The sequence below is a fragment of the Pseudophryne corroboree genome, chromosome 4 (genome assembly GCF_028390025.1).
Source record: "Pseudophryne corroboree isolate aPseCor3 chromosome 4, aPseCor3.hap2, whole genome shotgun sequence".
Lineage (NCBI taxonomy): Eukaryota > Metazoa > Chordata > Amphibia > Anura > Myobatrachidae > Pseudophryne > Pseudophryne corroboree.
The window spans coordinates 488,862,864-488,876,279 of record NC_086447.1 but is presented as its reverse complement, the minus strand read 5'-3'; the positions used below and the strand labels follow the sequence as shown (position 1 = coordinate 488,876,279).

The 13,416-nt window shown below is 38.5% G+C and overlaps 1 protein-coding gene across 5 annotated transcripts in view; it reads left to right on the top strand.

Annotated features, from left to right (window-relative positions):
• The window catches only part of AK9 (adenylate kinase 9), a 406,441-nt gene that overhangs the window by 276,427 nt on the left and 116,598 nt on the right, over window positions 1-13,416 (top strand). For all 5 annotated transcript variants that reach the window (XM_063917113.1, XM_063917112.1, XM_063917116.1 and 2 more), the window contains exons 23-24: window positions 6,411-6,550; window positions 11,374-11,586. In XM_063917113.1, coding sequence (XP_063773183.1) covers window positions 6,411-6,550; window positions 11,374-11,586 — 353 coding nt within the window. The remainder of the gene's footprint in view (window positions 1-6,410; window positions 6,551-11,373; window positions 11,587-13,416) is intronic.

Below are 13,416 nucleotides of genomic sequence, written 5' to 3'. Positions count from 1 at the left end.
GAGCCGGGTGAGCCGTGACCCGTTTCAAGTGAGCGGCGGTTCACTCACCAGTTCACCAGGCTGTGTCACTGTCAGCTGAGCAGCAGCTCCCTCTGTCTGTAGCTAATTTGCATGTCATGACTCATGAGAAGAACGGAGTGAGTGACTCGCTCCTGGCTCAAGGCAGGAAGTGGAACTGAGCCGGCGCAGTGAGCTGCACGGTTCTTCACTGAGTCAATGGAACAGAGCCGGCGCAGTGAGCTGCGGTTCTTATACACACTGACTCAGTGAAGAACCGCAGATCACTGCGCCGGCTCTGTTCCACTTCCTGCCTGGAGCCGGGAGGAGCGCTGCGAGTCCGTTCTTCTTCTCATGAGTCATCATGATCTCAACAGGGCATGCGCGCCTCCGTCGCCGGGTGTTGTTAGTGACTGTGAGTGACTCAGTGACGCAGGTCTGGGTTTCCCAGGTGCACAAATGTAAGGTCTTGTAAGATTAGACCCCTGGGTGGGGAGGAGAGGAATGAGACTAGGTTAACCAAACAGGGAAGTTGTGCAGGTCACCTACTATATGGCTAAACAATGTTGAAAAGGGACACTTACAAGTATGGTATACCGAATACCAATATTAATGTAATTAGTGAGCCGAGAGCCGTTCAAAAGAACCGGCTCTTTTCCATGAGCTGAACCGTTCAGAGCCGCTCACGGAAAAGAGCAGAGTTGCCCATCTCTAGCCGGGAGAGCTGCTTGCATCATGTGACTATATCACGTGACCCGGAAGCTCGACGCTGGGGCGCAGTAGCTTGCGCTCCAGCGCCATGACTACATGCGCCTCACCTGACTGGAGAAGCACTACCCTGATGTAGCTAGTCACATGGTTCTACCGGACCAATGGGGAAGGGGCATGAAGTACTAATAGAAAATATATAACAGAAAATATATGTGATTCGAGTGATTAGAGTGTGAAGTGTTGAAATTATTACAGCTTTAAAGTGTCAGTCTTGATAAACAACGATCTAAAAGTGAAGCATAATTTACTAAAGTCAGTAATGTGTCAACATAATAGTTAGTGCAAGTATATCAAAACGGGCTCATTAATTTAATTATTTGATACAACGTACCCTACTAATCCTAATCAATTAATACACCTATTATGCATTTCAAGAGTAGATGACAGTGTATGGTTATAATTAATTAAAGTGACAGTGAAATTGGTGAGGGGAGGGGGGCAGAACTCTGATCCCTCACAGAAATATAACATAGCTATCCGATGCGCTTATCACGTGACATATAGTGAGGATTTTTAAACCACACTATAGTTACGGAATAACACTATTCTAATACCTGAGCCGGAAACCCTATAAACCGGTACCTTTAATGTTTTACATTAACAAGTGCCAGGGGAACCGTAATAATCATATAGGAACATGAAGCTGCAATATCACAGCTTGTGTTCCAGCTCCATGACACCCTACCCGTCACGGTGCTTAACTGCACCAGTGAATCCCCTACCTGGTATAGCTAATCCCATGACCCCACTGACAATAGGGAACTGACATAGGAAACCAATAGAATTGAGGGGTTGAAAGTGTGTTACATAATATAAAAATAAAAAGTGAAACATATTCGCTTCTAGCTGCAATTAAAGCCCCTATAATCAAATTAAACTCTAAAAAAAGCACTACCATAATTGTTATCCCAGAATAATTCGTAATATTTTAGAAAAATAAAATACAAGATATGATCCTCTTGTATGTATATTCTATTATCTGGATGAATGAATGATTCCAACCATAATAGCATACAGTAGAGAAAAAGGCTCCATTTATTACAAGAACACACACTTAAAAATGTTTTAGAATAGAAAACAGGAAAACTATATAGTATTTAGAAAGTCAAAGAACCTTAAAAACATCCTGGCTCTGAGCCAATTACAATCTCGCCAACCGATTAGGGACGTTACGTTTGAACATCCCATTATGAAAAGAACAGGACTGTTTCCCTGCAATAAATGCAATTGTTGTCGTCATATAGATAAAAAAGGATTAATTTGGGAAGACGATAGGATGAGAACACACAGGTTGAAGACTGCAGTTACGTGTAACACTAACTACGTCATTTACAAAATTAAATGTGCATGTAAGCTTTCATATATTGGCAAAACTAAGAGGAGTCTAAAAACAAGAATGCAGGAACATCTACGAAACATCAGAAACAAAGTTCAGATTAACAGTCTTCCCAGACACTTTCAGGAAAGACACAATTCCGAAGTCCATGATCTGACTTTTACTGTCCTTGAGCATATCTTGTAAAACAAGAGGGGATGCGATAGAGATTTGTACTTGGCCCAAAGAGAATCCTATTGGATTTACACCTTGAATACTCTTATGCCCAATGGGTTTAATGAAAGCATAGATATGGCATATGGTTATAGGGAACTAGCTTCACCTTCCCTTTCTTTTGGCTTACCCCCGTTTTTTGTAATTTCCTCCATAATATCAATTAGGGGGGACTATGACGGCAGGAGATATATATGGATTATTTCTTTCATTAGGAAGTCTAAGGCTTTTTCTGGTGGGTAAATTCCAAGTTACATGGTCAATACGAATTTTGTTGGGGGGAATAAGTTTTCCTGTTTTCTATACTAAAACATTTTTAAGTGTGTGTTCTTGTAATAAATGGCGCCTTTTACTCTACTGTATGCTATTATGGTTGGAATGATTCATTCATCCAGATAATAGAATATACATACAAGAGGATCATATCTTGTATTTTATTTTTCTAAAATATTAAGAATTATTCTGGGATAACAATTATGGTAGTGTTTTTTTAGAGTTTAATTTAATTATAGGGGCTTTAATTGCAGCTAGAAGCGAATATGTTTAACTTTTTATTTTTATATTATGTAACACAGTTTCAACCCCTCAATTCTATTGGTTTCCTATGCCAGTTCCCTATTGTCAGTGGGGTCGTGAGATTAGCTATACCAGGGAGGCATCCACTGGTGCAGTTAGGCACCGTGACGGGTAGGGTGTCATGGAGCTGGAACACAAGCTGTGATATTCCAGCTTCATGTTCCTATATGATTAGTACGGTTCCCCCGGCACTTGTTAATGTAAAACATTAAAGGTACCGGTTTATAGGGTTTCCAGCTCAGGTAATTAGAATAGTGTTATTCCGTAACTATAGTGTGGTTTAAAAATCCTCACTATATGTCACGTGATAAGCGTATCGGATAGCTATGTTATATTTCTGTGAGGGATCAGAGTTCTGCCCCCCTCCTCTCACCAATTTCACTGTCACTTTAATTAATTATAACCATACACTGTCATCTACTCTTGAAATGCATAATAGGTGTATTAATTGATTAGGATTAGTAGGGTACGTTGTATCAAATAATTAAATTAATGAGCCCGTTTTGATATACTTGCACTAACTATTATGTTCACACATTACTGACTTTAGTAAATTATGCTTCACTTTTAGATCGTTGTTTATCAAGACTGACACTTTAAAGCTGTAATAATTTCAACACTTCACACTCTAATCACTCGAATCACATATATTTTCTGTTATATATTTTCTGTTAGTACTTCATGCCCCTTCCCCATTGGTCCGGTAGAACCATGTGACTAGCTACATCAGGGTAGTGCTTCTCCAGTCAGGTGAGGCGCATGTAGTCATGGCGCTGGAGCGCAAGCTACTGCGCCCCAGCGTCGAGCTTCCGGGTCACGTGATATAGTCACGTGATGCAAGCAGCTCTCCCGGTGTCTAGCAAACACTGACAGCGCTACACTGTGTTACCTCCGTCTCCAGTGTCAACAGATCGTTAGCTGGACTAAAAGAGTGCAGCTTCAAGACTGGTTGGGGCTTTTGAATCCCCACTATAAGTTACTAGCTATATTAAATAAATGTATTTTTTTTTGGTTTTTTTTTGGTTTTTTTAAAACCTAGTGATATAAGGGACTAGTGTCCCGCCCTCCACTACGCCCATTGGTAGGTTATACTATCACTCTTAATAGTTACAACCACATACTAACTTAACCCATGAAGTGCAATATGGGTTCATTAATCAATTAAAGTTAGTTTGGTATATTCTAATTTAGTAATTTAGAAATATATATGTCCTTTTGATCCATATTTAATAGCTATAATGCAGGATACTTATAAGGGTCTAATCCATCCACACTCTTTTAAGAGTTTTTTTTTACTAATTAGTATAGTATTATTAAGACTCATTAAGGTAGTGATGTCATCTTCCTCCCCCTATATAAGTCAGGTTCTGGCTCCCATGCTTCATTGCATGGATATTGGACATTCACTGATAATCCTCTGGAGGGTAAGTTTCCCACATACAACATTTAGAACAAGGGTCCATTTAATTTATCATACACAGCTGTGTAAGTTTTCTGTAATTTAGGTGCATATTAGTCATTTGTCAATTGATGTTAACATCATGTTTAATATATGACTGTTATTTTATGAGCAGTTTGAATTTATACTTGTATACTCCAGTTGTGTTTTCTACACACATATATATATGTTTATGTCACTTAGACTGAATTAAACAGCTTTCCCCTTTGGAAACCTCTTTTAAGTTTTTTTTAAGTCTAATAATCTATGCCAATTGACACATACCACTTGAATCTTTAGATTCCATATCCATCCGTTTATACAAGGAGTTTCTCTTTACATGAGTTCCATTTTTTAAGCTGACCCTTGAGGTATGTTATCATGTGCCTTTTATAGGAAATTTGAAAATTATACTTAAGTTTAATTATAGTATAACCATATTAGATTGATATTAAGTTCATAAATCATTGGAGATTGAATGTATAAATTATTTGGTGATACTTGAAAAGTGCCTTTCTGGCATTTTTCAGAAAGATTGTTAATACTATAAACTCCTAGGAGCTTTGAATAGGTACTACACACATAAATACTAATCAGTGGGCAATTAATTGATCCATTAGGTCCTTTTGTGTTGGATTTTGCCGACTTTATTACTCTGTTGAACTTCCCGTACAAGGGTGTTTTGAATCTGGGTAGTTGTCCCTAGAGGTATGTGGTGTATTATCTAGATACATGAAATAGCCTATAAAATATAATATATTTAATTATAACTTTAATTAATATATCTTAATTAGGCTGGATTGATATTACCACATTAGTGGCTGTCGAACTCTCCTTATGAACACCCCTGATTGACTGTCTGGGTTCTTCAAAAATAATTTTTTGTCATTATTAATCAAAGATCAGAGGTATGTTCTGTGTTGAATTATAATATCTTTGGATTTTCTTTGTCTTCTTTGCCGTTTTCTTCTCTGTGACTTTGTTGACTCTAGTAATTATTCCTCGCTCTGTTATACCATGTCTTGCCCATTTTTTTGTTTTTGTACTGTTCATTTTTTAATCTGTATTATATATTGATTGTATTTTATAATATTTGTATAAATGTAATGCATTGATTAGTTGTCCTATAATTTTAGACACAACCCTGATGAAGTTTTGATATTAGACGAAACACGTTGGGTTACTACTCTGTTTTCTGATGTTTTCTCCGAAAATACAATAAGGAAGATTAAGGACACAGCAGAAATGTACCTACATTCTTCCACTAAGCATAGGAGAATTACATCTTGTTGCCTATGTAATATGATGGATACTATGCATGCCTTTGTATTTTTGTAATACATTTTTGTAAATGAACAGTTCTTTCTTATATTTTAAAGCTTGTTTAGCTTAAACTGTGTATTACTTTGAGGATCCTTTAATCTTCTGGGGTTGATATAATCCTTGGGTGCCATATTCCTCTATTTTTCATTTTATATAAATATATATATATATATATATATATATTTAGAGAGAGATCAAGATAGGGGTGCTTTCTCCTGGGATAGATGGGCACACAGCACCCAGGAAACAGCACACCAGTCCAGAATTTTCATGCAGTCTAGCAGGTAACTATTTTATTGTGCAGTACAGAAAACATAAAATATAAAAATAAATCACAGGTTCCCTTTCTGAGTGGTAGGAACTAATGCCAATACCACCAACATAAGCATATGCACAGGACTCACGGTCAGAAAATCACAGTCTGTTTCCCCAAGTAGTGAGACACAGAGTAAAGCCCTGACACACCTTTATTAGCCTCCACAGGTGCAAGTATTAATTAGCCTGATTTCAGGCTGAAAACCTGAAGACCTGATGTGGGCCTAATGGATGGAGCCTGCCCTCACTCTCCATCCATAACCCCAGATACCCTTAACCGGCTTTTACTAAAGCCCAAAATCTTATTGCAGAAACAGACTTGTTGCTGGGGTTTTAAATACTATAGGTCAGAAACCTGGGTCAAATATATCACCCATGTACAACCTTATCAGTGCTTTTATCATAATATATATATACTGTATTTTATATTTATTATTTCAGAACCATTTCAGTATCACGGCTGGGAAGTAACTTCACAGGACATAGATGAAGAAGCAGAAGACATGCAGGCAGAGCTGGAAGCTGAGGAACAAGAAGGGGAGGAAGAGGAAGAATTTGGTAGAGAAGAGGCAGAAGAAGAAGTAAGCGTTATGTCACTACTTCTTACAGCTCAATTCACAAAGAGACTAATTTAGAGTAGATATAAATGTTTTTTAGTGTAAGTTTTACATTTTAATGCTGAGCACATGCATCAATATTTGTACACCTATGTCTATGGGGGAATTCATTTAGGGGTTGGGGGAAAGAAGGATAGAAGAAAACTGTATTTATGACGCACTAGAAGGAATTAATCAATCCTAAAATGTAACCTTTATTGAATATATATTAAAATGTATAATTTCATTGACCCAGACTACAGTGAAACATAAGAGTTAAAATCAAACAGACTGACATATATGTGAAACCTACAAGATAGGAAATGGTGAATAAAGAATTTTAAAAAGCGTATCCTGCGTGTGTTGTATATATCACCCCTTTATAGGTATGATTCTGTTTAAATAGTGGCTGTTACAACAAATATTAATAGCTAGCACTCTCCGGTTAATAATCCTAGAGTGTCAGAACTTATCTCATATATATCCTAATTCACTCTACAGAAATATCCCCTGGGGAATCCTCCCAGATATGGGGACTGTGAGTGTCAATAGAAATAAATAGATAGTTATTTCGATAGTATTTCTAAATCAAGACCGCTGAAAAAATGGATATCAAGGCCTCTAAATTAATCTTAGCACAAGGTATATTAACCCACATTTATTGTCGCATTACTAATTCGATGATATGTAGTGCTGATCGTCGCCAATATACTTATATATAATATGCTTCTGAATCAATGGTTCGCTGCAAAATAGAAATCAAGATCTCTGAATTAATTTTGGCACAAAGACATATTATCCCACACTTATTATCATACATATAGTTATCCGGGCATGTGTATGGGGAAACAGAGAAGAAGTTTTCTTTATACTCAAGGGATATGGCAGTCCCCACTTCATATGGATTTTTTAAGGGATATAGCAGTCCCAGTTTTAAGCTCCAATAATCCACATATATTTCTTTCTGGATATTGCAATTCAGATTTGCTTAAGGGATATAGCAACCCCCATATCTGTATGGGTCTCTTAAAGGAATATGGCAATCCCCAATAACCCGCATATGATCTATGTACTGCAATATGTCACAATAACTTGGGCTCATTCTCTGTTTATTTAATTTGAAGATATAAAGCTATTATTCAGGAAGATAGCGCTCCTATTCATAATATGTATTAACCCCATACACAGTATCGTGTCCCTTTTATAACAATTTCGTTGTATGATTAAACCTGCAGTGTGGGGTAGCGCCTGTGTAAAGGTGGTGTTTTTTATCCACTCACATGTTATATATCATAATTCAGGGATGCATTAAATACCCCCTGGAGACTAATAGAATGTATAGTCCCCACAAATCATGGATTATCACAGTAGTGATTATTTCAGTATTCCATTGATTCATGCAGCTCCTAATGAGTATTGCCTTATAATATTGGCTATAATATAGGATGCTTGTATCGTATTTTTTCAGTATTCAGTCATACACCTACCATCTTGTTTTCAAATGTTACAACATTGTTTGTTACAGTATAATATATTAGGTATTATCACTGACACTGTCCAATCATTGCCTTATGACAGCTTTAGTGTAGAAATAGCATAGCTGAATTATTTTTGCTGGTGTCTAAAGTAAACCACCACTGCTTTAGACACCAGCTAAAATAATTCAGCTATGCTATTTCTACACTAAAGCTGTCATAAGGCAATGATTGGACAGTGTCAGTGATAATACCTAATATATTATACTGTAACAAACAATGTTGTAACATTTGAAAACAAGATGGTAGGTGTATGACTGAATACTGAAAAAAATACGATACAAGCATCCTATATTATAGCCAATATTATAAGGCAATACTCATTAGGAGCTGCATGAATCAATGGAATACTGAAATAATCACTACTGTGATAATCCATGATTTGTGGGGACTATACATTCTATTAGTCTCCAGGGGGTATTTAATGCATCCCTGAATTATGATATATAACATGTGAGTGGATAAAAAACACCACCTTTACACAGGCGCTACCCCACACTGCAGGTTTAATCATACAACGAAATTGTTATAAAAGGGACACGATACTGTGTATGGGGTTAATACATATTATGAATAGGAGCGCTATCTTCCTGAATAATAGCTTTATATCTTCAAATTAAATAAACAGAGAATGAGCCCAAGTTATTGTGACATATTGCAGTACATAGATCATATGCGGGTTATTGGGGATTGCCATATTCCTTTAAGAGACCCATACAGATATGGGGGTTGCTATATCCCTTAAGCAAATCTGAATTGCAATATCCAGAAAGAAATATATGTGGATTATTGGAGCTTTAAACTGGGACTGCTATATCCCTTAAAAAATCCATATGAAGTGGGGACTGCCATATCCCTTGAGTATAAAGAAAACTTCTTCTCTGTTTCCCCATACACATGCCCGGATAACTATATGTATGATAATAAGTGTGGGATAATATGTCTTTGTGCCAAAATTAATTCAGAGATCTTGATTTCTATTTTGCAGCGAACCATTGATTCAGAAGCATATTATATATAAGTATATTGGCGACGATCAGCACTACATATCATCGAATTAGTAATGCGACAATGAATGTGGGTTAATATACCTTGTGCTAAGATTAATTTAGAGGCCTTGATATCCATTTTTTCAGCGGTCTTGATTTAGAAATACTATCGAAATAACTATCTATTTATTTCTATTGACACTCACAGTCCCCATATCTGGGAGGATTCCCCAGGGGATATTTCTGTAGAGTGAATTAGGATATATATGAGATAAGTTCTGACACTCTAAGATTATTAACCGGAGAGTGCTAGCTATTAATATTTGTTGTAACAGCCATTATTTAAACAGAATCATACCTATAAAGGGGTGATATATACAACACACGCAGGATACGCTTTTTAAAATTCTTTATTCACCATTTCCTATCTTGTAGGTTTCACATATATGTCAGTCTGTTTGATTTTAACTCTTATGTTTCACTGTAGTCTGGGTCAATGAAATTATACATTTTAATATATATTCAATAAAGGTTACATTTTAGGATTGATTAATTCCTTCTAGTGCGTCATAAATACAGTTTTCTTCTATCCTTCTTTCCCCCAACCCCGTTGTACATTTACTGTAATTGACAGCACCCCCTTCCTTTATTTTGAACATCATTAAGATAGTGTAAAAGGGGTTTTATATAGTGATTGTATGGTGATGACTCACATACACTCGCACTATTAGAAAAAATATATAAAGTGAGTGTGCAGATACCCAACCCTTGTGGGAATTCATTTAGCCCCATTAATTAAGTGGGGGTGAAAAAGGGTGGTAGGCTTGGGCTTTAACGACCAGGCTATTCAATTAGAGCCCGTTTATCTCGCCCAGTAACTAACTGTTAACAGGCATTAACACATAGAATTTGGGATAATTTCCCGCACCTGTGTGTCTGAAAACAGTCTATTTATCGAGGATTTATTTTCAAGTCTGCTGAGGCTCAAAAAAAATCCCCATTAACTGCAGCCTGCAGGCTACCTTCGGGGCTAATTGAATAGCCCCAGGGGATCAATTAGCCCATGGTAAATCACAGCAGCTAAGTAAAACCCCCACATATATGTGTACAAATGCATTTTTAAGGAATTATGACCCAATTACAGGAAATAAGATTCTCTTTGTATTTCATTACATTTTATATGAAACGTAACGAATAATAACTAATACAACATTGTCCAGATGATATACCTTCTTGACATTACTATATTGTCTACAGATAGGGTGATCTGACTTTAGCATGCACTACATACATGCTAAAGTCACATATCTATGTTTTCTTTACACCAGGAGAATTAAGGTTGAGAATCCCTGATTTAGACAATTGCTAGTATCTTGGTTAAAAAATTTGCATACTTTTTTTCACTGGTTTTTCACCGGTTATGGGCTGGTGCACATGCTTTTTCAACTGCATGCATCTTGAGGTACATCTGGCTTAACATATGCATGGCACTAGCATATCTATAATGGGTACAGGTTGTGTGGTGCACTGTTTGGCAGTGTGCTGCATGCTCCATCTTCCGAAAACATAAAACCGCAGATGATGCAGCCAGCAAAAGGTTAATATGCCTTTGGCATGTGAATATACTTTTATATGTGTCTTTTCTCTACAAACTTTCTGAGCACATACAGTAAGGGCTGTTTTACACACACCGGTTTTCACCGGATGGCAAAAAGCCGGACAAACTTTGTCCGGCTTTTTGCCATCCGGCAGGGTCTTTCACACACAACAGCTTAGAGCCGTGTTTAATGTTGTGCGCATGCGCAGCAGCAGGACCGGCTTGGAAAAAAAACGTTGTGTGTGAAAGCTCCCATTCACACACACGGTTCACTGCTTACAAGGACGGCACAGCCCCGGCCGGCAGCCGGACCTTTCAGTGGATATTTCCGGCTGCAAACTGTGCCGGTGCCGTGCCGTGTGAACTGACACACTACTCTTCATGTGTCTCTGCAGGACAGCCACGGCAAAAAGCCGGTGGCGCTACCCGGCCAGTGTGAAACAGCCCTAAGTGTCCCCTCTATTAAACCAAAGTTTTTATTTTCTCAATTACCACAAGTTCTCTAAGCCTGCAGTGACCCCCTAAATACACAAACCTAGTGGCACAGATTCTGAAATTGACTTTGTGATTTTGTTTATTCAAGTTCTTATTAAGATTTGTAGAAGTTGTATGTACTTTTACATTCTAGGAAGCATAATAATGATGAGAACATTAATTTGTAATGTATGCAATTTTTATTGCACGTAGGACGATGATATTATCAGTGAAAAGAAGAAACATTATGGAGATTCCAAGCACTTCTGTCCAGTGGCTCTAAAAGACAAGCTTATACTACAGCCAGGACTTCAGGATAATGCTGCCATATACAGGGAGAAGACATACTACTGCTCAAGTCCTGAAGCAAGAAAGAAGTTTCTTGAGAATCCTGAAAACGATATTGCTCACAATGAGCCATTACAAGTAATGTTTTGTTTTGATTTTCATGCTGTTTTTATTGACTAAAATTGGTATACAAAGCACAATAACATAAATAGGACAATAAGAAGTATCATAGAGTAATACACATTTGGCGGGGTGTAATGGAGTCCGAGATCGCCAGAGATACGGGATGCCGGACGATCTCTGGCGTTTTGTTAAAGTGGCAATCACTTACAAGGAAAAACCCTTTAAAAAATGTCAGAAATCGGCCTGCATCCCGCACTTCCGGCGATCTCGGACTCCATTACATCCCGCAGAGGGTGTCATATCTGGATATAATATAAGTAATAAAAAATATAGGCTATCAATAAAAGAGTTCTAGCTTACTTAAGGTTTATATTGTAACACAAGGGTTCCTTAGTATGTTTGCTGTTTTCCATGCAAAAACAATGTAAGTTATTTAATTGACTAAGATCTTCATAATTTAATTTTGCAGCTTGAATGTAAGCTTGTTCTTAATTGTATATTTCAAAATACACTGTAAATGTATGAATCTGCGTCATGATATTCTCTAAGTGCATCTTGGTATGACAAAAATAAAGATACAGCATAATCATCAGCTGTAGTGGGGTGAAAGATTGAAGTACCTGAAATACCTGTTTAAAAATCCTGAGGACCGAGTTTGAGAACCTATGTGTTAATGTTATAGAGCAAGCACATTTTAGCTCTGTTTTAGCTATTCTTCCTTTTGACATTTACAAAGTACAATCATAAACTAAAATACACAAATGCTGCTATAAATATATAACAATCAGGCCCGGCGCTACCCGCTCAACGAAGGGATGCAGTGCAGGGAGACACTGGGACGGAGAGACGCTCCCCCTGCTCTGCATCCCTTCACTGCTGCTGCACCGTCCTGTCCCCCCTGCTGCTGCTGCCAGCTGCTGTGCCTGTCACTGTATGACAGGCAGCGGCGCTGGCAGCATGAAAATCCCACTCCCCTCCCCTCACCTGTGTGACAGCGGTTGTGTACGGATCAGAGGAGGGGGCGGAGCTACACTGGGTAGAAGGGGCAGAGCTAAATGAGACTGAATGGGCGGAGCTAAACGGACCAGGCTGCTGTAGAGAGAGGGACAGTAATTACAGTGGCGGCAATCCAGACTTAGGTAAGTGGAGGGTGAGAGAGAAATGTATGTGTATGTGTATGGTAGGGGTGTGTGTGTATGGTGGGGGTGTGTGTGTGTATGTGTGTATATATGTGTGAATTGTGTGTGTGAGGTATGTCTGTGTGCACACGCATTATGGACGCTACTACTGGGGGGTCCATTACATGTTAGGACGCTACCACTACTGGGGGGGGGGGGCATTACGTATAATGACGCTACTACTGGGGGGCATTACATGTAAGTACACTACTACTACGGGGGGGGAGTATTATGTATAACGATGCTACTACTGGGGGGGTATTACATGTAATTACGCTACTACTACTACGGGGGGGGGGGCATTACGTATAACGACGCTACTACTGGGGGGGGGGCATTACATGTAATTACGCTACTACTACAGGGGCGAGCATTAAGTATAACGACACTACCACTGGGGGGGCATTACATGTAAGTACACTACTACTTCTGGGGGGGGGCATTACGTATAATAATGCTACTACTGGGGGGGGGACATTACATGTAAGGTGGCGGTGTGTGTGTATGGTGGGGGGGGGGGTGTATGGTGGGTGTGTATGTGTGAACTGTGTGTGTGAGGTATGTCTGTGTGCGCACGCATTATGGACGCTACTACTGGGGGGGCCATTACATGTAAGGACGCTACTACTACTGGGGGGGGCATTACGTATAACGACGCTACTACTGG